The 23,562-nt window shown below is 40.0% G+C and overlaps 1 protein-coding gene across 4 annotated transcripts in view; it reads left to right on the top strand.

Moving 5' to 3' along the window:
* Positions 1 to 20,367, top strand: part of GRIA1 (glutamate ionotropic receptor AMPA type subunit 1) — a 315,034-nt gene extending 294,667 nt beyond the window's left edge. For 2 of the 4 annotated variants that reach the window (XM_069763529.1, XM_069763527.1), the window contains exons 14-17: positions 1,351 to 1,465; positions 15,681 to 15,815; positions 18,110 to 18,269; positions 18,466 to 20,367. In XM_069763529.1, the coding sequence (XP_069619630.1) occupies positions 1,351 to 1,465; positions 15,681 to 15,815; positions 18,110 to 18,269; positions 18,466 to 18,545 (490 nt within the window). In that variant the 3' untranslated portion in view covers positions 18,546 to 20,367. Of the gene's footprint in view, positions 1 to 1,350; positions 1,466 to 2,290; positions 2,406 to 15,680; positions 15,816 to 18,109; positions 18,414 to 18,465 lie in introns of those variants that run through there. The other 2 variants (XM_069763528.1, XM_069763531.1) reach the window with 2 other exon arrangements.
* Positions 20,368 to 23,562: the final 3,195 nt, after the last annotated feature.

The raw sequence follows: 23,562 nt of genomic DNA, 5'->3' as shown, positions 1-23,562 counted from the left end.
ATCTTGGCTGCCTCAGCAACCCCTATAACTATGAGACACTTGACTTACATTTTATGAAGTGCTCTAAGAAAACACATGGCTATGGGTTCCCTCTAGCCATACCCAATCAGGCACTACTTTTTAGCTACAAGGTGATGTATTTCTCAATTCGATAGATTTGCCCAACTTGCTGAGGAAAACAGTGTGACTAAAAGTTAATGGTTCCAGTAATCACACACATGGATATAGGCCTCTAGTTCCCTTTGGCTGGAAGCCACTGGTGACCCTAATGTAGACAGAACAAAATATTGGTCTCATTCATGACATATTTCTATTGCAAAATGGTCAATGAAGATCATTCGAATGTCCTGGGTTATATCTCAACTTGGGGCTTCTGACTGTCATTGCCAATGAACATGATGGCTTAAGATAAATATCCATCATGGAGGTCCACAACTGGTCCACTTCTTGGCATGAGATGGATGAATATCTCTTAACTTGGGAATCTCTATCTGTTTATGCCTTTATATAGCAGGGCTATCCATGGAATGCAAACTAGGACAGAATGCAGGGTTTAGGCTATTACTGGGGATCAAGATACACATTTTATAATTTACAAGGGAGAAGTGAACCATATTTGGCAACTTCTATAAAGTTCACCGGATACGGTGAAGAAAATGTTGGGAGATGTTAAGAGCAGTGTCTTCCAAGAAGTTTGTGCTGTGACCGTAAAGCTTGACAACTCTTTCAGGAGTCACAGGAGTCTCCCCTGAACTGGGAGCCTCATAGATGTTCTAAGATTTGGCAAGTATGAATTAGACCGGGAGAGACTGTAACTTTGACATCTAAAAACCTGGAAGTGGCCTTTCTTTTTAGCCAAGTTTCTTTTTCACGTGGTATTTAGAATTCTGGTGCCTTCTTACTTAAATTTCCAATGCAATTTTTAGATTCTCTTGCAATGTACTTGGACCATAAAAATAGTTTATTTAGTGACATTTAGCATCAGATAAAAGTAATAAAAACCACTATCATGTAAATCTTGGAAACACCCTCATTGTAAATGGCTGCACTGAAATGGGTACACATGCATGGCTGTAAAACTACCGGTGCTCAGCATGTTGATACGATCACCTGCGTATCTGGTAAACACATGGAGATGCATATTGTGGACACAGTATATACAAATACGTCTATAAGATGCCATTCTCCTGAAGGCTTGCATGCACCGCGGTGATGGAGCTGGAGCAGGGATGGGGCCACATGGTGGTATAGGATGAAGCTTGCAGCTGGTTCACCTATCCTTTGTCTCATGACCTCATGAGTGATTTCTCAAGCTGTAACTTATCGAGTGTTATCTATTCATTTTTAAAGAAATCCAGTAAACCTGGCAGTATTAAAACTGAACGAGCAGGGGCTTTTGGACAAATTGAAAAACAAATGGTGGTACGACAAGGGAGAATGCGGCAGCGGGGGAGGTGATTCCAAGGTCAGCCCCAGTAAGAACAAACTAGCGGGTAACAAAACAGCATGATAGTAACCAGCAACTGCCCTGTATACCTTTTTTGCCCCAGCCCCGGTGCCATCCTACTACCCGATAGGTTCAACAAATTAGCCAACAAAAATTGACACGGTTACTGTATAGGCATATCTTATGGGAAAAAATGTTATCAAAGAAAACATAAGTAATGGCAATCAAACATCAAAAAGTTTTCATCGAAAATGTGTTGTTTTTTTATACTAGGTAATTATCAAAAATGCTTAATACTTTCTAATTCTAATTAACCATCAAATCATTTCTAATTAAAATCATTTCGAATTCAAATATTTTTTAACCAGTTTTCTAATTCTAGTTAAAAAATGAAAACGACGGAGAATTGGAAAAATTACACTTCATTTCAAATATATTATTAGTAATGTGCAGAGACATGGAGAACACTATGGTTGAAATAACAAGTATCGGTTGCCCATTTTTCACGACACACCACAATCGTCTTAGGCCAAGCGAGAAGAAATTAGGAAATTAGGTCACCGGGTGCAAGAAAGTGGATCATCCACAGGCAAAGGACGGGTGTTGCTGGTTACTCAAAGTGATATAGTTAATACTCGTCTGGCTTGGCTGGAAGAGAGGGGAGAAACGGGCGCTAGGGGATGGAGGGCAAGGGTGGGGGGCGCTTGATAGAGTATTGAAGCGTATCACTTTGTCATGGTTCACGCATACGTCAATGAATGCCTCAATGAAATGTTGCTATGCTACTGAATAACATAAAATAACATTGGTGATGTTATTTATGTTATTTCCCATGGTTTGAAGAGGTGCTGTAAACCTAGCGGTATTGAAACTCAGTGAGCAAGGCGTCTTAGACAAGCTGAAAAGCAAATGGTGGTACGATAAAGGGGAATGTGGAAGCAAAGACTCCGGAAGTAAGGTTAGTCACGCCCATAACAGTGAGTTCCCGCCAATGATCACTTGATGCTGCAGGGGCCTTCTGATTGGTTAACAGTTCTCTTCTTACTTCCATTCGCGTGTTTGTTTTTTTTCAGGTTCCCGTCAACACCTTGATCCATATATACAGACAAAAATAATGTAACAACATTAACATTTCAACTTAAAACCCAAACATAAATGGTTATTGTGCACTGCACAAATATTATAAAATTACATACATGTAAAATGTATAATTTCAAAAATGTTATTTAAAAAATGTTTATTCAAAATGCCTGACTTTGAAAAAAAATGTTATAAACACCGCCCACAATTTTTTTAAAAATAAATTACATAAAATGCATTAAAATACACATTACACATTGTTAAGTTTTTGTTTGTATTATTTTATATTGTTTCACGACTTAAAAAAATTTCTTCAACATCGCACATATAATCCCAGCCGTTTAATTCAGGAAGACGTCTTTTAAGATTTTTAAAACTTAAATTTGTATTTTTTTATTATTTTTTTTTTATACAATATGAAAGTCCGTTCTGTAGGATTGTTAGGGCACAGATTGTAATATTAAAGCATGCTTTCTGTGCCGTGCATTTCACAAATCTGCGCATTTTTGGAACCTCATTATGATTTTTTATTGCATATATTATTGATTGACTTCAATATTTTAATCAATTTATGATTGGAAAGAAAAAAGTCCACGTTGAGCGTTCATCACCTTAAACTCACCCGTTTATTGTATGATAAAGAAACCATCCTACATTTGCACAGCATATATTCCCTTCTATAACATAGGTAAACACAATACAGTACACATATTAAAAACTGAAACAAAGACGTAAAAAATATTAAAAAGCATAGCATTAATTACATTGACTTTACTTAAAGGGAACCTGGCAGTAGGATCATCCCTCCTGAGCCATCTATATGGGCATGTGGGTCATGGAAAGTTTAATAAAATGATACCTTGATATCTGCAATCCGACTTCTTTTTCCAGAGAAATCCACATTTTTCTTAATATGTAAATGAGCTGTAAAGATCTATAGGCTGGACATAGATCTCCCCGGTAATCTGCCTCCAGAGCTTATTTTAAATAAAAGTGGGAGTTACCAGTGTGAGACATGTAATGACTGACAGTCTGATCCCCTGATCGATATGTCTCACACTGAGATTCTCATGGAGATCTATGTCCCGCCCATGGATTTTTAACAACTCATTTGCATATTAATAAACACGGGAATTTCTCAGGAATAAGAAATCGAATCGCAGATATCAAGGTATCATTTTATTCAACTTTCTATGCCCTGCCTGCCCAGAGTGCAAGCTTAGTAGGATTCATCCTAATGATAGATTCGCTTTAAGACTAATCATTCTCGCAGCTCGTGGGGAACTTGTGTTTTCCTACAAAAATACACTATATATTTTTTTTATTTTTGATCATTTGATTTATTATTATGTTATTTTAATTTCCGTATGTTGGACTGAATTGTGTTTCACGTGATAACGCACTTGAGAAAAGTTCACAGATTTTATCATTTTGGATAGGGTGATATGTTTTGAATGATAAAACAATATCCAATGGGTTCCCAAAAAGTGAACATGCCAGAAAGGGGAACATCCACAGGGGAATATCCACAGGGAACATCCACAGGGGAATATCCACAGGGAACATCCACAGGGGAATATCCACAGGGAACATCCACAGGGGAATATCCACAGGGAACATCCACAGGGGAATATCCACAGGGAACATCCACAGGGGAATATCCACAGGGAACATCCACAGGGGAATATCCACAGGGAACATCCACAGGGGAATATCCACAGGGAACATCCACAGGGGAATATCCACAAGGAAATATCCACAGAATATATGATAAATATCGAATAGATGCAGGTCTGACAGCTTGGACCCACACCTATCTTCAGGACAGAGAGCACCGCATAGTCTGGAGAGTTGTCCATTAAAGGATCTGTGCTGTCTTGGGGTATACTCTATGTGACTGCAGACTTCTGAATCCTCAAAGCGAGCAAGATTCTTTGGTGCCAGGAGCAGACAGGCTTGTAACTGCAAATATGAGATTCACAAACATGCGGTCACATGCCGAGTAGTCATGCGCAGATACGTCTAGTCAGAATGTGTCCACGAGTATGCAAATCACGTACTTGCAGTCATATGACCGCTGACTCCTGGTGACGGCATTGGAGAATTCTGACAGTGCTTACACTGCGCACTATAAGGATTCACAAGCTAGCAGTAAGGTAGAGTGACTGCAGACCTGTACCCCAAGGCCTGACAACCCCTTTAATCTTTGTCTTTGGCCTGAGGTGCATTTGTTTTCCATTCATAGGCATATCCTGTGGATGTGACATAGATATCTAAAGGCAGGCAATACAGCTGTAGGGCCACCTAATGAATAACAACGTCTATTCAGGCACAGAAACCAGGTTTTTAGAACCCAGCTAACTAGATCCCGATGCTCAACAGATGTAGCCAAGTTTAACTTGACAAATAACTAATCATATTGATGACATGTCATAGAAGGATATCACACTTAAGAGGATAAAGATGAACTAACATTGAAAAAGCCATTGACTGATGTCAAATGTGTTATCTGTGTTAAGGTAAACTTGGCCACATCTGAATGTTAAGCGGAATCTAGCTGTGTGTTGCCGTTTCAATAAAATCAGTGTTTTATCAGCAGGAGATAATCAGTACAGGACTAGTTGTCTCATGCCTCCTAGTCAACTGCTTTCTGTAGCTCCGCCCCCATCACTGATTTCTGTCAATATACATTATACAAGTGAATTGAGGGAGGACGGGCAAGTCTAGTTGGCATGTGACTGCATTTATGCAGTGATCATGCGCTTGCCTTCTCTTGGCACCGGCACCAGAGGATCCTGACAGTGCGCGCAGGGAGAATTCACATGGAGTGACTGCAGAGTTGTACAATGAGCCTGGACAACCCCTTTAAGCTCATTCATTGTGCTTGCGAGAATTATTTAGACAGGTTTGATGCTTTTCATTAGAAAGGCCCTGCAATGTTTTCATTTTTGGTTCCTACAACTTATTGCTTTCACGTGACCACTAGGGAAAGTCTCGAAATCTAAAAGTTAAAAACGGACTTCAAAAAACAAGATAAAAAAATAGCGGAGGCTGTTAACTATAATGAACTGAATTTATGACATAATCCAGACCAAAAGTGATTTGTATTTGTAAAAAAAAAAACTGTTTTACTATTCTTGTGTGTCCTAGAATATCACATGAAACACAATCCATGTTTGGGGGGTCATTTACAATAGGAAGTGATTGGACAATTTACCTCTATTGCTCCTTAAAGTGGAAATCACCACCTATATCAGAGATATTACGATTCTTATTTATTATGTGGCCTTTGTGAAGCATGATAACAAAATAGTATACTAGACCATGACTAGTAGTACTAAAGTAATAGAGACCAACGACTACATATGGTATACCATACAAGTATGTCCAGAATATATGTGTAAATTAAATCTGTCAGCAAGTTTTTATGCAATCTGAAAGCAGCATGATGTAAGGGCTGAGAGCCTGATTTCAGCGATATGTCACTTACTAGGCTGTGTGTTGCTGTTTCAATAAAATCAGTGTTTTATGAACAGGAGATTATCACTACAGGACTAGGTGTCTCGTGCCTCCTAGTCAACTGCTCTGTGTAGCCACGCCCCCACCACTGATTAGCAGCTTTCTGTCAATGTGCAGTGTACACAGGAAGCTGCCAATCAGTGGTGTGGGTGGGGTTATACAGGGCTCAGCATTCCGAGTACTGCTAGATCTGCAGAAAACAGTGACACATCACTGGAATCATGGTATCTGCCCCTACATCATGCTGTTATCAGATTACATAAGAAAAGTCGCCTGGTGCTACATTCCCTGAGATAGTGCTGAGCATTGACTGATGAGCTGCATGTAGGTAAAACCGAGGTCTATGAAGTCCATTCCATAATCCTACACAGGTGACCTTGAGGAAGGCAAAAATTAAAAATCTACAGGGCAACTGTCAATTGTCTCATATTTGATGGAAAAATTCCTTCCAGAATCAACATCTCATCTCCAGAAATTTTCTGCCAATAACCGATGGTGTGAATCGATTTGCAGGACCCAGTCCACTGGTCACGGTTCTTAAACAACAATGTTTACTCCTAATAGGACTAATACATTTCAAAAATGATCAAAAAATCGGTATATAAGTATATAAAAGAGAAATGATTTGTCCATCCCCAGTGCAACAGAGAAAGAAGTGGGAACCACTGAATTATTAGGGCCCCTTTCCACTTGCGAGGAAAACGGACGAGTGCAATCCGATAAAAAATCGGATTGCACTCGGACCAATGTTAATCAATAGGTGACATTCCATTTGCGATTTTTTTCTCAGCCGAAATCGGACTGAGAAAAATCTGTGTCGGCTGAGAAAAAAATCGCAGCATGCTGCGTATTGCTGTGATTCTCGGACGAGACTCGCCAATGCAAGTCAATGGGTGCGAGAAAAAAAACGCACAGCACTCGCACCATGCGAGTGCTGTCCGATTTTTACGCACCCGTGTCCTTAGAAAAGCCAGCAATTCAGTGCAGAGTACAGTAAAATCACACTGACAGGTTAGATTAGAGTAGATATATACACATAGAATAGGTATATATACATATACAGTGGGGCAAAAAAGTATTTAGTCAGTCAGCAATAGTGCAAGTTCCACCACTTAAAAAGATGAGAGGCGTCTGTAATTTACATCATAGGTAGACCTCAACTATGGGAGACAAACTGAGAAAAAAAAATCCAGAAAATCACATTGTCTGTTTTTTTAACAATTTATTTGCATATTATGGTGGAAAATAAGTATTTGGTCAGAAACAAACAATCAAGATTTCTGGCTCTCACAGACCTGTAACTTCTTCTTTAAGAGCCTCCTCTTTCCTCCACTCATTACCTGTAGTAATGGCACCTGTTTAAACTTGTTATCAGTATAAAAAGACACCTGTGCACACCCTCAAACAGTCTGACTCCAAACTCCACTATGGTGAAGACCAAAGAGCTGTCAAAGGACACCAGAAACAAAATTGTAGCCCTGCACCAGGCTGGGAAGACTGAATCTGCAATAGCCAACCAGCTTGGAGTGAAGAAATCAACAGTGGGAGCAATAATTAGAAAATGGAAGACATACAAGACCACTCATAATCTCCCTCGATCTGGGGCTCCACGCAAAATCCCACCCCGTGGGGTCAGAATGATCACAAGAACGGTGAGCAAAAATCCCAGAACCAAGCGGGGGGACCTAGTGAATGAACTGCAGAGAGCTGGGACCAATGTAACAAGGCCTACCATAAGTAACACACTACGCCACCATGGACTCAGATCCTGCAGTGCCAGACGTGTCCCACTGCTTAAGCCAGTACATGTCCGGGCCCGTCTGAAGTTTGCTAGAGAGCATTTGGATGATCCAGAGGAGTTTTGGGAGAATGTCCTATGGTCTGATGAAACCAAACTGGAACTGTTTGGTAGAAACACAACTTGTCGTGTTTGGAGGAAAAAGAATACTGAGTTGCATCCATCAAACACCATACCTACTGTAAAGCATGGTGGTGGAAACATCATGCTTTGGGGCTGTTTCTCTGCAAAGGGGCCAGGACGACTGATCCGGGTACATGAAAGAATGAATGGGGCCATGTATGGTGAGATTTTGAGTGCAAACCTCCTTCCATCAGCAAGGGCATTGAAGATGAAACGTGGCTGGGTCTTTCAACATGACAATGATCCAAAGCACACCGCCAGGGCAACGAAGGAATGGCTTCGTAAGAAGCATTTCAAGGTCCTGGAGTGGCCTAGCCAGTCTCCAGATCTCAACCCTATAGAAAACCTTTGGAGGGAGTTGAAAGTCCGTGTTGCCAAGCGAAAAGCCAAAAACATCACTGCTCTAGAGGAGATCTGCATGGAGGAATGGGCCAACATACCAACAACAGTGTGTGGCAACCTTGTGAAGACTTACAGAAAACATTTGACCTCTGTCATTGCCAACAAAGGATATATTACAAAGTATTGAGATGAAATTTTGTTTCTGACCAAATACTTATTTTCCACCATAATATGCAAATAAATTGTTAAAAAAACAGACAATGTGATTTTCTGGATTTTTTTTTCTCAGTTTGTCTCCCATAGTTGAGGTCTACCTATGATGTAAATTACAGACGCCTCTCATCTTTTTAAGTGGTGGAACTTGCACTATTGCTGACTGACTAAATACTTTTTTGCCCCACTGTATATGTCAGGGAGACACCTATATATATATATTTATATTTAATGCAGCGTGAGACAGCTTTAAAGCTGGTAATTCAATTACCGGCTTTTGCTTTCTCCTTCACAAACCCGACATGATATGAGACATGGTTTACATACAGTAAACCATCTCATATCCCCATTTTTTTTTGCATATTCCACACTACTAATGTCAGTAGTGTGTATATGCAAAATTTGGCCATTCTAGCTAGTAAAATAAGGGGTTAAATGGCGGAAAAAATTGGCGTGGGCTCCCGCACAATTTTCTCCGCCAGAGTGGTAAAGCCAGTGACTGAGGGCAGATATTAATAGCCTGGAGAGGGTCCATGGTTATTGCCCCCCCCCTGGCTTAAACATCTGCCCCCAGCCACCCCAGAAAAGTCACATCTGGAAGATGCGCCTATTCTGGCACTTGGCCACTCTCTTCCCATTCCCGTATAGCGGTGGGATATGGGTTAATGAAGGGTTAATGCCACCTTGCTATTGTAAGGTGACATTAAGCCTAATTAATAATGGAGAGGCGTCAATTATGACACCTATCCATTATTAATCCAATACTAGTAAAGGGTTAAAAAAACACACACACACATTATTAAAAATTAATTTATTGAAAAAATCACAAAGGCTGTTGTATTAATTTACCGTATTCTACTCTCAATCCACTCACTGAAGACCCTCGATCTGTAAATAAAAAAAAAATAATAAACCAAGAATATACATACCTTCTGAGGATCTGTAAGGTCCAACGATGTAGATCCATCTGAAGGGGTTAAAATATTTTGCAGACACGAGCTCCGCTAATGCAGGATGCTCATTTCTGCAAAACCCCGGCGAATGAAGCTAAATATAGGTCAATGATCTATATTTAGCTTCATTTGCGGTGAGGCGCCCTCTGCTGGTTGTCCTTATATGAACTCGAGCCAGGGAGCTTTCTAGGAAAGTTCCCACGATCTAGGAACATCCAGCAGAGGGCGCCTCACCGCAAATGAAGCTAAATATAGATCATTGACCTATATTTAGCTTCATTCGCCGGGGTTTTGCAGAAATGAGCATCCTGCATTAGCGGAGCTCGTGTCTGCAAAATATTTTAACCCCTTCAGATGGATCTACATCGTTGGACGTGCCAGATCCTCGGAAGGTATGTATATTGTTGGTTTATAATTTTTTTTTTGTTACAGATCGAGGGTCTTCAGTGAGTGGATTGAGAGTAGAATAAATTAATACAACAGCCTTTGTGATTTTTTCAATAAATTAATTTTTAATAATGTGTGTGTGTGTGTTTTTTTTAACCCTTTACTAGTATTGGATTAATAATGGATAGGTGTCATAATTGACGCCTCTCCATTATTAATTAGGCTTAATGTCACCTTACAATAGCAAGGTGGCATTAACCCTTCATTACCCCATATCCCACCGCTACACGGGAATGGGAAGAGAGTGGCCAAGTGCCAGAATAGGCGCATCTTCCAGATGTGCCTTTTCTGGGGTGGCTGGGGGCAGATGTTTTTAGCCAGGGGGGCCAAAAACCGTGGACCCTCTCTAGGTTATTAATATCTGCCCTCAGTCACTGGCTTTACTACTCTGGCGGAGAAAATTGTGCGGGAGCCCACGCCAATTTTTTCCATCATTTAACCCCTTATTTTACTAGCTAGAATGGCCAAATTTTGCATATACACACTACTAACATTAGTAGTGTGGAATATGCAAAAAAAATGGTGATATGAGATGGTTTACTGTATGTAACCATGTCTCATATCATGTCGGGTTTGTGAAGGAGATAGGAAAAGCCGGTAATTGAATTACCAGCTTTAAAGCTATCTCGCGCTGGAAGAAATATAAATATATATATATATATATATATATATATATATATATATATATATAGGTGTCTCCCTGACATATATATATATGTATATATACCTATTCTATGTGTATATATCTACTCTAATCTAACCTGTCAGTGTGATTTTACTGTACTCTGCGCTGAATTGCCGGCTTTTCTAAGGAGACCCGTGCGTAAAAATCGGACAGCAATACGGATGTCATACGGATGTTGCGATAAAAAAATCGCATCACACTCGCATGACACTCGCATGGCACTCGCAGACCTTACATCAGTTTTTTCGGTCCGTAAATCGGACCGTTTTTTTCTCACACAAGTGGAAAGTGGCCCTTATAGTGAGACCAGTCACCAGAGCTATGGAACAAAACCCAAAGAATTACTAGCAAGGGTATAACATTTGATAACACTTTCTTGCAGCAGTTAAATTGTAGGATACATTGTGTGCACATGTTCTAGGACAGAAAAATAATAATAATAATAATAATAATAATAGAAAATACAAGCAATTATACATAAAATCACTAATGTATTGAGACCTAAATAGGAATAAGGGGCACCCAGAAAGGATATAGAGAATATACAGCTCTCCTGTGAAACTAATTGCAATCAAAAAAACTCCACAAGTGATCCCATTACCATATGGGTTTATGGGTTACCTAAAAGAATATCATATATCCATATTTAGATCATTAAAAAAATGTGACCAGATAAGTCAGACAACAAAAGACATCCATAGGGCAACAATGTGCAAGGTGCAATGTTCCCCCTCACGAAGGATTTTTAATCCGAAACGCGCGTCGGGGTGTGCACATTGGCAGGACCAAGTGGCACCAATAATGTACAGAATCTACTATTAATTTCCTTTTTTTGCACATTGTTATTCTCTACAGTAAATCCTTTCTGGGTGCCCCTTATTCCTATTTAAAGGGACACTGTCACCTGAATTTGGAGGGAACAATCTTCAGCCATGGAGGCGGGGTTTTTGGGTGTTTGATTCACCCTTTCCTTACCCGCTGGCTGCATGCTGGCTGCAATATTGGATTGAAGTTCATTCTCTGTCCTCCATAGTACACGCCTGCGCAAGGCAAGATTGTCTTGTGCAGGCATGTACTACGGAGGACAGAGAATGAACTTCAATCCAATATTGCAGCCAGCATGCAGCCAGCGGGTAAGGAAAGGGTGAATCAAACACCCGAAAACCCCGCCTCCATGGCTGAAGATTGATCCTTCCAAATTCAGGTGACAGTGTTCCTTTAAGTCTCAATACATTAGTGATTTTATGTATAATTGCTTGTATTTTTTATTATTATTATTATTATTATTATATTACCCTTGCTAGTAATTTTTGGGTTTTGTTCCATAGTTCTGGTGACTGGTCTCACTGGTCACGGTTCTTGTCTGTGGTCACTGGGGCCAGAGAACCGCTTCCTTCCTGATGTTAATGCACAGCTCCTTCTTTCATTTTCTGATGTGGGGCGACATCATTATTGTGGAGTGATGCATATGTGACCTCGTTCCAGGCAGACTAATTAAAAAACACAGCAGATGCCACGAGGTAGGAAGTGGTTCTCAGGGCTCCCATCCAGTGGCCACAGATCACTGACATGGCCAAAGCACGATGTCATGCCAATTAATTCACACCATCTCTACACATACCTTATAATATTATATTATTTTACCTTCTTGTGGATTTCCCATAGTCTAAAGACATCTTGGTGGTCCATATTTTGCTGTGCACTGATATTCTAAAATGTAAATGAAGAGTAAACTGCCTGCACAAGATCATGCAGCTGTGGGGGCGAGTAGCTGACTGTCAGACTCCCCACAGAGAAGGAAAACATGGTTTATTACCATATTTGCCTCCTTAATTGTTGTATATACAAGCTGAACCAGTGCTTGTTAAAACTGACAGTGCTTACTTCTCCGGACCCTGTGATCATCTGATCAGGGTGTATGGAGAGAATAGGAGCTGCCGTTTTTTTTTTAAACCCAGCAGCAAGCTTTGCTATGCAGTCAGGAGGCTAAATTTCCCCTGTATTTCTGACTGACACACCAGCCTCAGTTACAGGGAAAATCAACAATAAAATAACCAATTCATGTGTTAAAAAATGTCACAGTCAGACTCCCCACAGAGAAGGAAAACATGGTTTATTACCATATTTTCCTCAATTGCTGTATATACAAGCTGAACCAGTGCTTGATTACACAAATTTGAAAGCACTGACAGTCCTTACTTCTCCGGACCCTGTGATCATGTGATCAGGGTGTAGGGAGAGAATAGGAGCTGCCATTTTTTTTTTAAAAACCCAGCAGCAAGCTTTGCTATGCAGTCAGCAGGCTAAATTTCCCTCTGTAACTCGGACTGATACACCAGCCTCAGTTACAGAGAAAATCAACAATAAAATAACCTATTAATGTGTTAAAAAAATGTCACCGTCATGAACTGATTAAAGAAAGGCATCCAAACCTACCTTGAACTTGTTCTTGGAATCAATCATTAAAAGATGTTGTGGCAGAGAGTTTTGTAGTCTCAATTCACTTGCAGAAAAGAATCCCTATTTTCCTAAATAAAATTATTGGATAAATATCCCATCTCCACAAATCTAGTATCAATAACCTGTAATATTGTATTTTGCCAGAAAGGTGTCCATTTGGATGGTCTTACTGGTCTTACACAGGGGCCCAACTTTGTACACACTTTTCCATGTATCACCATAGATAACTAGGTACCTACCAAACATTATTCTAAGCCACTGTAAATTACACCTATTGTAAATGACCCACCCTATTGTCTTTTTCCTTACCTTTAACTATAATTTAAAGCTTTTACCCAGGTAGACACATGTAATCCAAACTAATAAATGTTATTTTTACTTTTTGTTCTATTATTATCACTATTATTATTTTATGTGCTGTAATCCTACTCTTGTATTCTTGCTTTATCTCATAAAGATCAATATATTTTTTTCATTTCTTCAGGTCGTAGGCATTTCTAAGAAGATTATTTTCACACTGCATGTTGAATTGGAGTCAACCGAACTCACTCTACAGAGACATACAGTATATCGAGTTTAACACTAAATCACATAATATTATGACTTTATCAGCCTACATAAGGAGAAAATCGATCATTACAAGTGTAGTAAACCTAATATTAACTATATTCTAAGCAATTCACCAATCCATAGACCTTCACAAACGCACATCAATAAATACAATTGGTTCTTCGAGCATTTTTTTGGTCGTATATTTGAAGGCCCCGAAAATAAGAAATGGTGGGACTACTGTGGTCACTGGGCGGAATTGGGTGCATGCTTAAAGTCAAAGCTCGTGTTTTCTGGAGGGAGGTGGTTTTTTTTGGAGTTATGCAATGCAATGATAAACTGGAGGTGGGATATGGTTGGGTTGTGTATGACAGACGCCAAGCCTTTTTGATATGGTAAATGTATGAGCTCACTTATCAATTTGATGTTCATTTCCGTTAATAACGCATGGATGGATCACAACTGAAACCATCAACCGCTTTATTAAAAAGCCTAAAAGTAACCCCCTAAACCATTTTAATCTAATTACCACTTAAAGTTCACCCCATTCTCACGCTCTCGGTACCATATTTTGAATAAATCATCATAGATTTCAGCCGGCTCTCCCGTACGTAGGAGCGCTCGGTCGGCCGATCGATCTTGTGTTGAGAAAGCCGGCGGCTCAGCTCCGGGAGAACAAAGCGATTGCCAGTCCAAAACCGTACATACCACATTGACAATCAGTTGGGTGTCACTTCATGAGCATTTAGAGTGTTGGCCAAACCTGTCAATTTTGGCCAGTTTTACGTTAGTGGTACGGACTGGGGCTGAAATTCAGCCCTGGCATTTGAAATCACACAGGCCCATGGTGTTCCCGTCCTCAAGAACCAGATGTGAATATAGAACTAATATTACCCTGGATAGAGGAAAGCAACATTTACTACAAAAACAATATTTCTAATGATACCCGTGGCCTGCTGGGTTAAGTGACGGAGTCAGCGACTTGGTGCTCCATCACAACGCTTAACAGTATGGGTGTCTTGAAAACACCGATTCTGTTAGCAACATAGCAGACAACGTAGCCCACGACCAGACAGGCCCTTCTGGTATTTGCCAGAATCGCCAGATGGCCAGTCCGGCCCTGATACATTGTATACCATGATGTCATCACTGCAGCTGGTGATTGCCTGCAGTGGTCACTTTGGTGTTTGACATATGGGATTGGATTATAGGATTCGATATTTGAATTTAGAACCTCATGACTTTGTAAACTTTTGGTGTACATGACGTAGCATAAAGTGACAAAATACCAGGAGGAACCTAAAAATTGTTTAGGTTTCTGATTCCGTATTCTGAAAAAGATATGATAACGGGGAATAAATCAAAAAAGCTAAGTATTTTATTAATTGAACTCTAAAATTAGAAATCGAAATGATTGGGCCAAAACAGTCAAACCTGTTTTACATTTTTAAATTTTGAACCTCTACTTAAAATTCCGAACCCAATGATGTAAAATGGACAACCCACTTACGACTTTCGGCATTTCATGGCATCAGTTGTAAACCAATGCTTTAAATATACCTTAAATAAAAGTCTTAATAACCTGAGATTTTTCGGAGGCAGTTTTTGACTTGAGTTGTAAATCAGCTCTTGCATTAACTTCTTTGCTCAACATATTTAAACAAGCGTAAGATTAAAGAGCTGTTCGCTGCCTTGCACTGACACAAATTTACTATTGTTGCAAGGTCTTAAAATACGGCTAATTTCTAAACTATGCACATTTTTCTTTCTTCTGAGCCTTCGCTGAACCATACCCACAAGATTATCTCAGAATGTGTTTTAAAAGTGTACAGACCACGTCCAAAAGGCTTAACCTCTGCCAATTGGGGATTCCGGGAGGCATAAAGATGCTGTGTTGCTGCTTGGTGAATGTTTTTGGCTTGTTGACATGGTCAATGGCATATGAGTAAGGTGGGCATGGGTGACACAAAAAGCTTGAAGATGTTTTCGATCTACATTTTTGCTCTTATAACATATTCTTCCCCTCCCTCTATCCCTGCTCCTATCTCTTCTCTCTGGTTCCAGGATAAAACAAGTGCACTAAGCCTCAGCAATGTCGCTGGCGTCTTCTATATCCTGATCGGAGGCCTGGGACTGGCTATGCTGGTTGCACTAATTGAGTTCTGTTACAAGTCCAGAAGCGAATCCAAAAAGATGAAGGTGCCATCGCATCTCATGTCATATCACTCCCCATCTGTTCCCAACAAACTTTTGTCTTATGATACAGAGTGTTTTAAAAGGAATCTGATGCAGGTTTTTGCTATATAATCTGTGAGTAGCAAGATGTAGACCCTGATTTCAGTGATGTGTCACTTACTAGGCTGTGTTTTGCTGTTTCAATAAAATCAGTGTTTTATCAGCAGGATATCATCACTACATGACTAGTTGTCTCGCGCTTCTTGGTCCAACCCCGCCCCCAACACTGATTGGCCGCTTTCTGTCAATATACAGTGTACACAGAAAGCAGCCAATCAGTGGTGTGGGCGGGGTTATACATAGCTCAGCATTCCAGCTCTGCTAGGACTGCAGCAGAGAAAATAGGGATTCTATCACAACTGCTGCATCCAGTTAGCTAAGTGACTCATCACTGGAAGCAGGGTCTCTGTCCCTACATCATGTTGCTGTCAGATTACATGGCAAAAACCTTCTGAAAGATTCCTTTTAAAGGTTTATGCCCATCTAAATCTTTCGTAGCTAACTTCATCATGGTGCCAGCCACCAGATGTGGTGCTACGAAGACAGCTGTTTGCATTACTCTATGGAAATTAATTTGAGGTATGGGAGCAGCATATCACAACGAGCAATGCTATTTGTGCAACTTGTAAGTTACAGTTATAGCATAGCCCAACTGCACTTTTCATGGCCCCAATTTTGTTGGCCAACACCTGGACTCGGTTGTTCCCATTTCGGCCATGAAAGACTTAAGATGGGAATAACCCTTTATCTTCTTAATTGGCTCCAGGGTATCAACAATGACTACCTCTTTGTTATCCGCTAAGGTCATCATAGCTTAAATGTTATTTATGTTTTTTCTTCATTTTTTGTACTAATGGAAGTGTATTACATACAGTAATGAATGATTTACAGTTGTTAACTCGGGGTTAAAATCATTGACATTTTTGGTTTACCCATATCCTGGCTTATTCCTTCTCCTCCATTTCTTGGTTGTCAACGACTTTTTTGCTTGGCACAACAAAGGTCAAAAGGACTTCCATTCTATAAATGAGCCACAAATGTCAATGACTATAATACTCCTCCGAGCAGAAGTCTACGGGGCAGTTGCACTAGATGGTGTTTCACAATCAAGGGAGAACATTGAGATTGAGTTGAAAAAGGAGTGCGTTGTAAGGGTCAAACATAACCTATCTTCTTTCCTGCACATCATTTAGTTATTTCAGTTAAAATGATTGTACAGATTATAAAATGATTTTCATCCAGTTTGTTAGAAATTTTTAAGTTAAAAGATTAGGATCCTGTGTTCACAATCCTCATTTATTGGAGTGGAGAGCAATTTAAAAGTCTCTCGCCCTGGAGGACCTATCTTGTCTTCTTTACTCAAGAAATCCAAACATTTGAATGGACATTGTGTAATACTTAACTTCCCCTGAGGGGGTGCTGCAGGGAAATTAATGCTTTCATTTGACCTCAACAGATTGCAGTTGATCTCTAGGGGTCTCAGCAGTGGGACAATCTTATTACACAGGGACAGTTCTAACAAGTTGGGATTATCCAAATCGAACAACTCCACTAAAAAAAGATTCATTATCTAATTTATTACTCTGTGGGGCCCATAGTGTTCAGAATGTAGATATGGTAGATATTTTTAGATGTGACATCGGTACAAACATCAAATTTCATGACACCTACATGAATTTAATTCCGTTTCTATTGACCAATAATAGCCATTTTTTCCATGTATGTGTACTACCACTCAATTTACGCAGGGGACTTTGGAAACCCGGTTTTGAGGATCAGTGGGGGATCCAGCAGTTGGACTCCAGCAATAATACATTTATCATTAGATATGAGCAATTCGGTTCGCACTGCCCTGATGCAGCTTACAATCCAGTCCTCCATGGAATCTGTTCTTCATTTCTGCGACAGGCATCGTCATTCCGGCACCGTGGGTGCCTGTGGCTCTTACTACACCCACAAGGTCATGAGGTCATGGCACAACACTTGTCATGATCCTACTGACGAGACTACACGTGAAGTTATAACATCGTGGAGCCTAGTAAGTGCTAAGGTGTCCAGGATGTCGGGTTGAGGATGTCGGTGAAGTGAGGACCGGCTGCCTCGGGAGACCGGACTGCACAAATTCCTTCAATTGCTCATCTCCATTTATAAATGTTGTTTAATGGATAATAACCCCTTTAAAGCATGTATCTTTGTATATTGTGAAATGTGAAATAACAGAAAGGACAGGGGTCTTACCCCCCTATCCTCCTCAAAAGGGTTTCTGTTTAATTCCGCAGCAAACAGTAACGGAGACGGTCCGTATGGCAACTCTACCGAGACCTTCTACAGCAGGAGGTAGTGGAGAAAATGGAAGAGTGGTCAGTCATGACTTCCCAAAATCCATGCAGACGATTCCATGTATGAGCCACAGCGCAGGTATGGCCCTAGGAGCAACTGGATTATAATATCAGCAGACTTCACGCCGCCTAGTGAAGCAATGTTGACCAACCCCCATTCCAGTGCCAAAAACACAAAGGACACATTTTATGGACTTTTCGCAGTCACTCAAAGATCTATTTTTTTGTTATTTTGTTTTCTTTGTTCTTCTTGCCCCCTGTGGCAAATCAACAAGACAGTAACTGCAATAAAGAGCTGACTGGGGAAGAGAAGAGAACCTACCCTGTGGGCTGGACAATTGAATGTTATCAATAGACTCTGATCCCACAACGGTTCAACTCATCAACTCTTAGTATATTCAATTGTTTTAGAGGAATATTTTTTTTTTCCATTTTTGTTCCGTTTTCCAAATCTTTTTTTTTTCTGTGTTAACTTTCTGAATAAATTTGGGAGCACATTCTCCTGGCATTTCCTTCAAAATTAGGGGATGCAACACTGGAATGTTCTTCATATGAGCTGTCCTTATGTATCGAGTGGATATCTTCTTCAGCTAGAACCAAGAAGCAAATAGCAAGAACAAGAGAAAGTAGAGATTCAAAACGAGCTACAGTAGTTGTACATATAGAAACAGCGGACACATCAAAGAATGGGAAGACTCAATCATCCAGAGCATCAAAAATGGAAGTGGAACTATAGTCATGTTATGGTGGCCAAGACAATAGGACCACTTAATAAACTTACATAAGGTGATGCAAAATTTGTCAGTGAAGAGTAATATGGTACAGGTAGACGTCAGTTGTCTTTACTTACCAATGTGATCACAACTATAAGCCATGACTATCAATACTTGAGGGCACCGGTCAACCAACAGTGCACAAGTAGAACTTGAGACCGCTCAAGTCAAGAGCATCTATGACTGCCTATAAAGGCATATCTATACAAAAAGACGAAAGCAGATGAGGCTAAAGATCAAAGTCTTGCAGCTTGCATACTAAATAAACTTGGTTTATAACATCTAGTTACCATCTGGATTCTTCAAGAGTTTGATGTCCCACCTAAACCACCAAGCACTGTCATCTACAACATCTAGTTACCATCTGGATTCTTCAAGAGTATGATGTCCCACCTAAACCACCATGCACTGTTCAGTGGTATTATTTGAATGTTCACATCAATGCTATCATAATATTAAAAAAAAACATAAAAAAAACACAATTTGCCAGCAATCATAGGAATGTCACCAACGTCAGGAGTTACAAATTGACTGTGATTGGGCTCAACTGCTATCCTGTTGACAAATGTCGCGAAGAGAGAATAATGCATTTGGTAAACCATTCATTGACATACTCATTCAGTTTTTGTGTTTAACCCCTCAGTCTTTACCATACCTGGAAGGGCTGGAAGGGGGAGTAATATCCCTCGAATGGCCTCTTTCAAAATTTTCTTCTACAATGTTCTTTTTTCTTTGAGTTCTTGTTTGGGTGTATGAAGAAAATAGATGTTATCCTTTGAACCTCTTCGAAAGCGTATGTTACCATTTTCTAGTGGAAACATATCCTTATTACTTAATTCCTCAAAATTCTGAGGAGCTATCCAGCCATCTGACTCAAGGGCCTTGCTACTATCGGAACTGAACTTGACCATACGATAAGGGCATTGAAGTGAACAAAAAAAAAGATCTTGCACAGAGAGGGTCTTACTTGCTCAGTGACTTCAAGACAAGACTTGGTGGAGTGCAGGACACAACAAATCAGCATTGGAGATGTTGAGTGTTTCACTTGTAATTTGTATTTTTATTACACTTTCTTAAAAACAGATGTGTGGAACCCCAAGCTCGGTTTTTACCCCGAGAATGGACTCCACATTTATTCCCGTCAGGCGTTTCATTCTGTTTTTCCTCTTTGATACCTGGATATTTTTCTCCACAAACGCTGTATTTGTTTTAACTCTGATGTCAAAAGTGCTAAGCGAGATTACGTTTGGTCAAACAACAGAAGCATTGTTTGGTTTGTTTTTGAGATGTGATGGGAAGGTGGTATCTCTCATCATCATCTCATTGCTTCTTGCGTATCTCCTCTTTGTTTTCTTTTTTTTTTCCTTTGAATTAATATAAAATGGACGTGATTCCTTTCTTTGAGGCAAAGTTACTTCTGTATACACTTGTGTGTAAATGGTTTGAATGTGTCTTCACAACATTGGCCCTGGGGATCAGCCTACAATATCAGTAGCAAATGTAGAGTATCCAGTGGTGGTTGATGATGATCACAGAGTGGCAGATCGATGTTGAGCGTGTGCTACTGAGCTGAAATAAGATTTGTGAAGGCTTCAAGAAAAATATTTAGTGGTGACCTTTCTTCACACTTTTAACCACATATAGGAGAGCTGACTTGACATGTATGTGTCCCTCTGTACAGAAGACTGAGAATTGTTGGAGTCGCTAAGCTGTTCTCTTAGGGTCCCCAAACACATGGGAGAAAAGTTGGCCAAAACGTCTGATTTCGACCATGATGAAGATCACCGGCTGCCTAAGTAAAACGGACAATTGTTATTGTTTGATACGTGGCCAACCAACGAAAGTTAGTTATTGATCAAAAGACTCAATGGAAATGTTGGATTTTTTTCTGCCAGTCATAAGCGATGGCAGTATCGTTGGCTGAAAAAAATCCAGCACGGTCGATGCAATCTTAGATTGTTTTTTATCTCACCAACAAATATAGAGGCTTTGGAATTCAAAACTGAGGGTCTCAGCTTGCCTCTCCACTCCTACTCAGGCAATAAGATTAACGTACACCACTACACGATCCAATTTTTTCTTGAGAGGTTTAGGATCCCAGAGGTGAACAGTGTATGTGCTTCCCATTTTAGGGTTTCTGCACACTTAGTTGCGTTGTGAGGTAGGCACAGGAGGCGGTTTCAGTAAAATGTCCAGGCTGGTTTATTAAGACTCCATAAACTGCTCAGGATAACAAAAGAAAAACAGCCTTTTCCAGCACAAAGTGAAAATATAAAGTAAATAGTCCATACAGTAGTGTGGATTCACCCGCTCAAGTTAGTGTCCAGCTTTTTAATCCTTAGCAGAGACAACCAACACTGGAGGTCTACAGACCTCCATTCACAGAGGCTGAATGAGACTACCGGTCTCCTTTTTATGAGCTGTACCATGCTCCAGGGTGGGAATATGTAAGCAGCCAATCCCACCCCTTCTCTGACTTCTCGTAATCCAGGCCCTGACAAGCCCTATTAACTCTCTCAGCACTATACATGCGAGAGAGTTTTTTTTTTCCTGGGCTTACATCACAAAGGCTTCCAACCTCGATGATAGATATCTGCCGGCCATCATACACCACGTAAATAACCTAGTACATACTGTGTCCCTTAGTAAAGTTTAGAAAGGTTATCTAACCCGTTTTGGGGCAGGTTTCAATATCCCTTTACTCATTCCCTCCTATGTATAACTCTGGCAGTACAGAATTCCAACTGGCCAATCCTTGTGTCCTCCAAAATAATCTGTCAGAGGACAGTCGAGCAACCAGCAAACTTATTAAATGGCCACCAGTCAATCCTTCCAAAATAGATAGTTTCAGCTGACTTTTATCTAATTCGTATAGGAGCCATAAGGGGGTTGTCCAGTCTTTTCATAAAATGAATGTCAGGATTTTCTGGTATTGCTGCAAGTGGCGTGAGGGCAAGAATGCAATTTACATACATCCGGGAATATTCTGACTAGACATTCTCGGCCACTCTAAATACAATTAAATACACCCACATACACACTATAGAGGACTTACCAGGTTGTCTCCTCCTCTTCGTTACTTCCAGACTCCTGCAGGGCACAGGACCTTTGGTGACATCATGGCCACATGATCATGATGTCACCAAAGGTTCTGCTGCAGTGTTCACCTTGGAAACTGCACTGATAAGGCAAGACTGGTATTATCAGTACAGTTTCTGCTTTTAAATGCTGGGTGGCTCTTTTGGGATTGGAGGCCCTGGACAATTGCCGATAATTTTCCCACGACTAACACTGGCCTTGCCTGTAAGTCTGCAGGGCAGTTGAGCTCCCAGATCATGTACCTGTCTTATAATACAATTTCTAAACTTTTTTCAGAAAGTCTGTAACTCCACCGGTTTTTCATTTTAACAGGAATACCGTGAGAAAATTTCAAATATATTTTATACAATTAAAAAAAAGATAACCATTATTTTTTGTTGTTTTTTTTTTTTCAGAAATCAACAGCGCAAATTTAAATACGAAACTTTATAATACATCTTATCAGAGAAATCTGCTTTCACGGGTAAAATAATCTGTTTTTCAGTAAATACAGATTTCCCCATTACTGAGATAGGAGACGATTGTTGGTGCTCATAAAGTTCTATGGAGAATTTTTACAGTGAGAACTTGCTGCAGAATATCTGTGTCTGCCTCTAGTTCCTACCTCCTCCTATCTCCATAGAATTGTAGAAGCACCAACTGTCGTGAGTTAAAGATTTTAGCTGTGAATTGAGAGCGAATGAACAGTCCAGGAGGAGAAAGAAGCTAATTTCTATGATAAGATGTATCACAAAGTTCCTTATTTTCATGTCTACGGTTGATTTATGAAAAAAAAAAAAAAACAATGGTTAAACTTTAAATCGTTTTAAATGTCTCATTGATGATTGGTTGACAGGGGATTTCCTTGTCATTGTTCCCCCCCCAAAAAAATACACTTTTTGCTCAATTTTTGTGGCCATTTACCCAAATTTGGAAATCACTGCTATCTTGTTTGATACATATGGGGAAACTGCTCGTGTACATTAGCTTGCACAAAACTTGTGATAATACACAAACAAGGCAGTAATGGACTCAACATTCAACCATTAGGTTTGTGGTTGCTGGTCCATGATTAATGTTATAAAAATTAATCTATATCAAAAGTTTATTGTACAAAAAACAGGGTGTGATTACCGTAATTAGTTAAAAATTAACTTTTAATATATTCATTTAAAAAAAATGTATGTATATATATATATATATATATATAATGGTGATCCACATACAACGAAAGAAAGAAGGCGGCACTCACCCCGAAAATTGCTTGAAGGTGATGTTCTTTATTCAGGACATGAATGAATGAACATACGGCAGAGAGCCGGCTGGTAACAGATCGGGTGCGGAAAGGAGGTGAAGGACGACGGCCGTTTCGCGCCTGCGCGCTTCTACGGGTCCAAGTGTGGGAGTCGAAAGCGTCATTTCCTTTATAAGAAGCATGACGAGTGAATGTGCACAGGTGATTATAAAAACCAATTAAAACAACAAATCCACGAATGCGGATAAGCACTTAATAACTATTCA

The sequence above is a fragment of the Ranitomeya imitator genome, chromosome 4 (assembly GCF_032444005.1).
Source record: "Ranitomeya imitator isolate aRanImi1 chromosome 4, aRanImi1.pri, whole genome shotgun sequence".
Classification (NCBI taxonomy): domain Eukaryota; kingdom Metazoa; phylum Chordata; class Amphibia; order Anura; family Dendrobatidae; genus Ranitomeya; species Ranitomeya imitator.
Note: the sequence above shows the minus strand (reverse complement) of the source record. Positions and strands in the feature narration are given on the sequence as shown.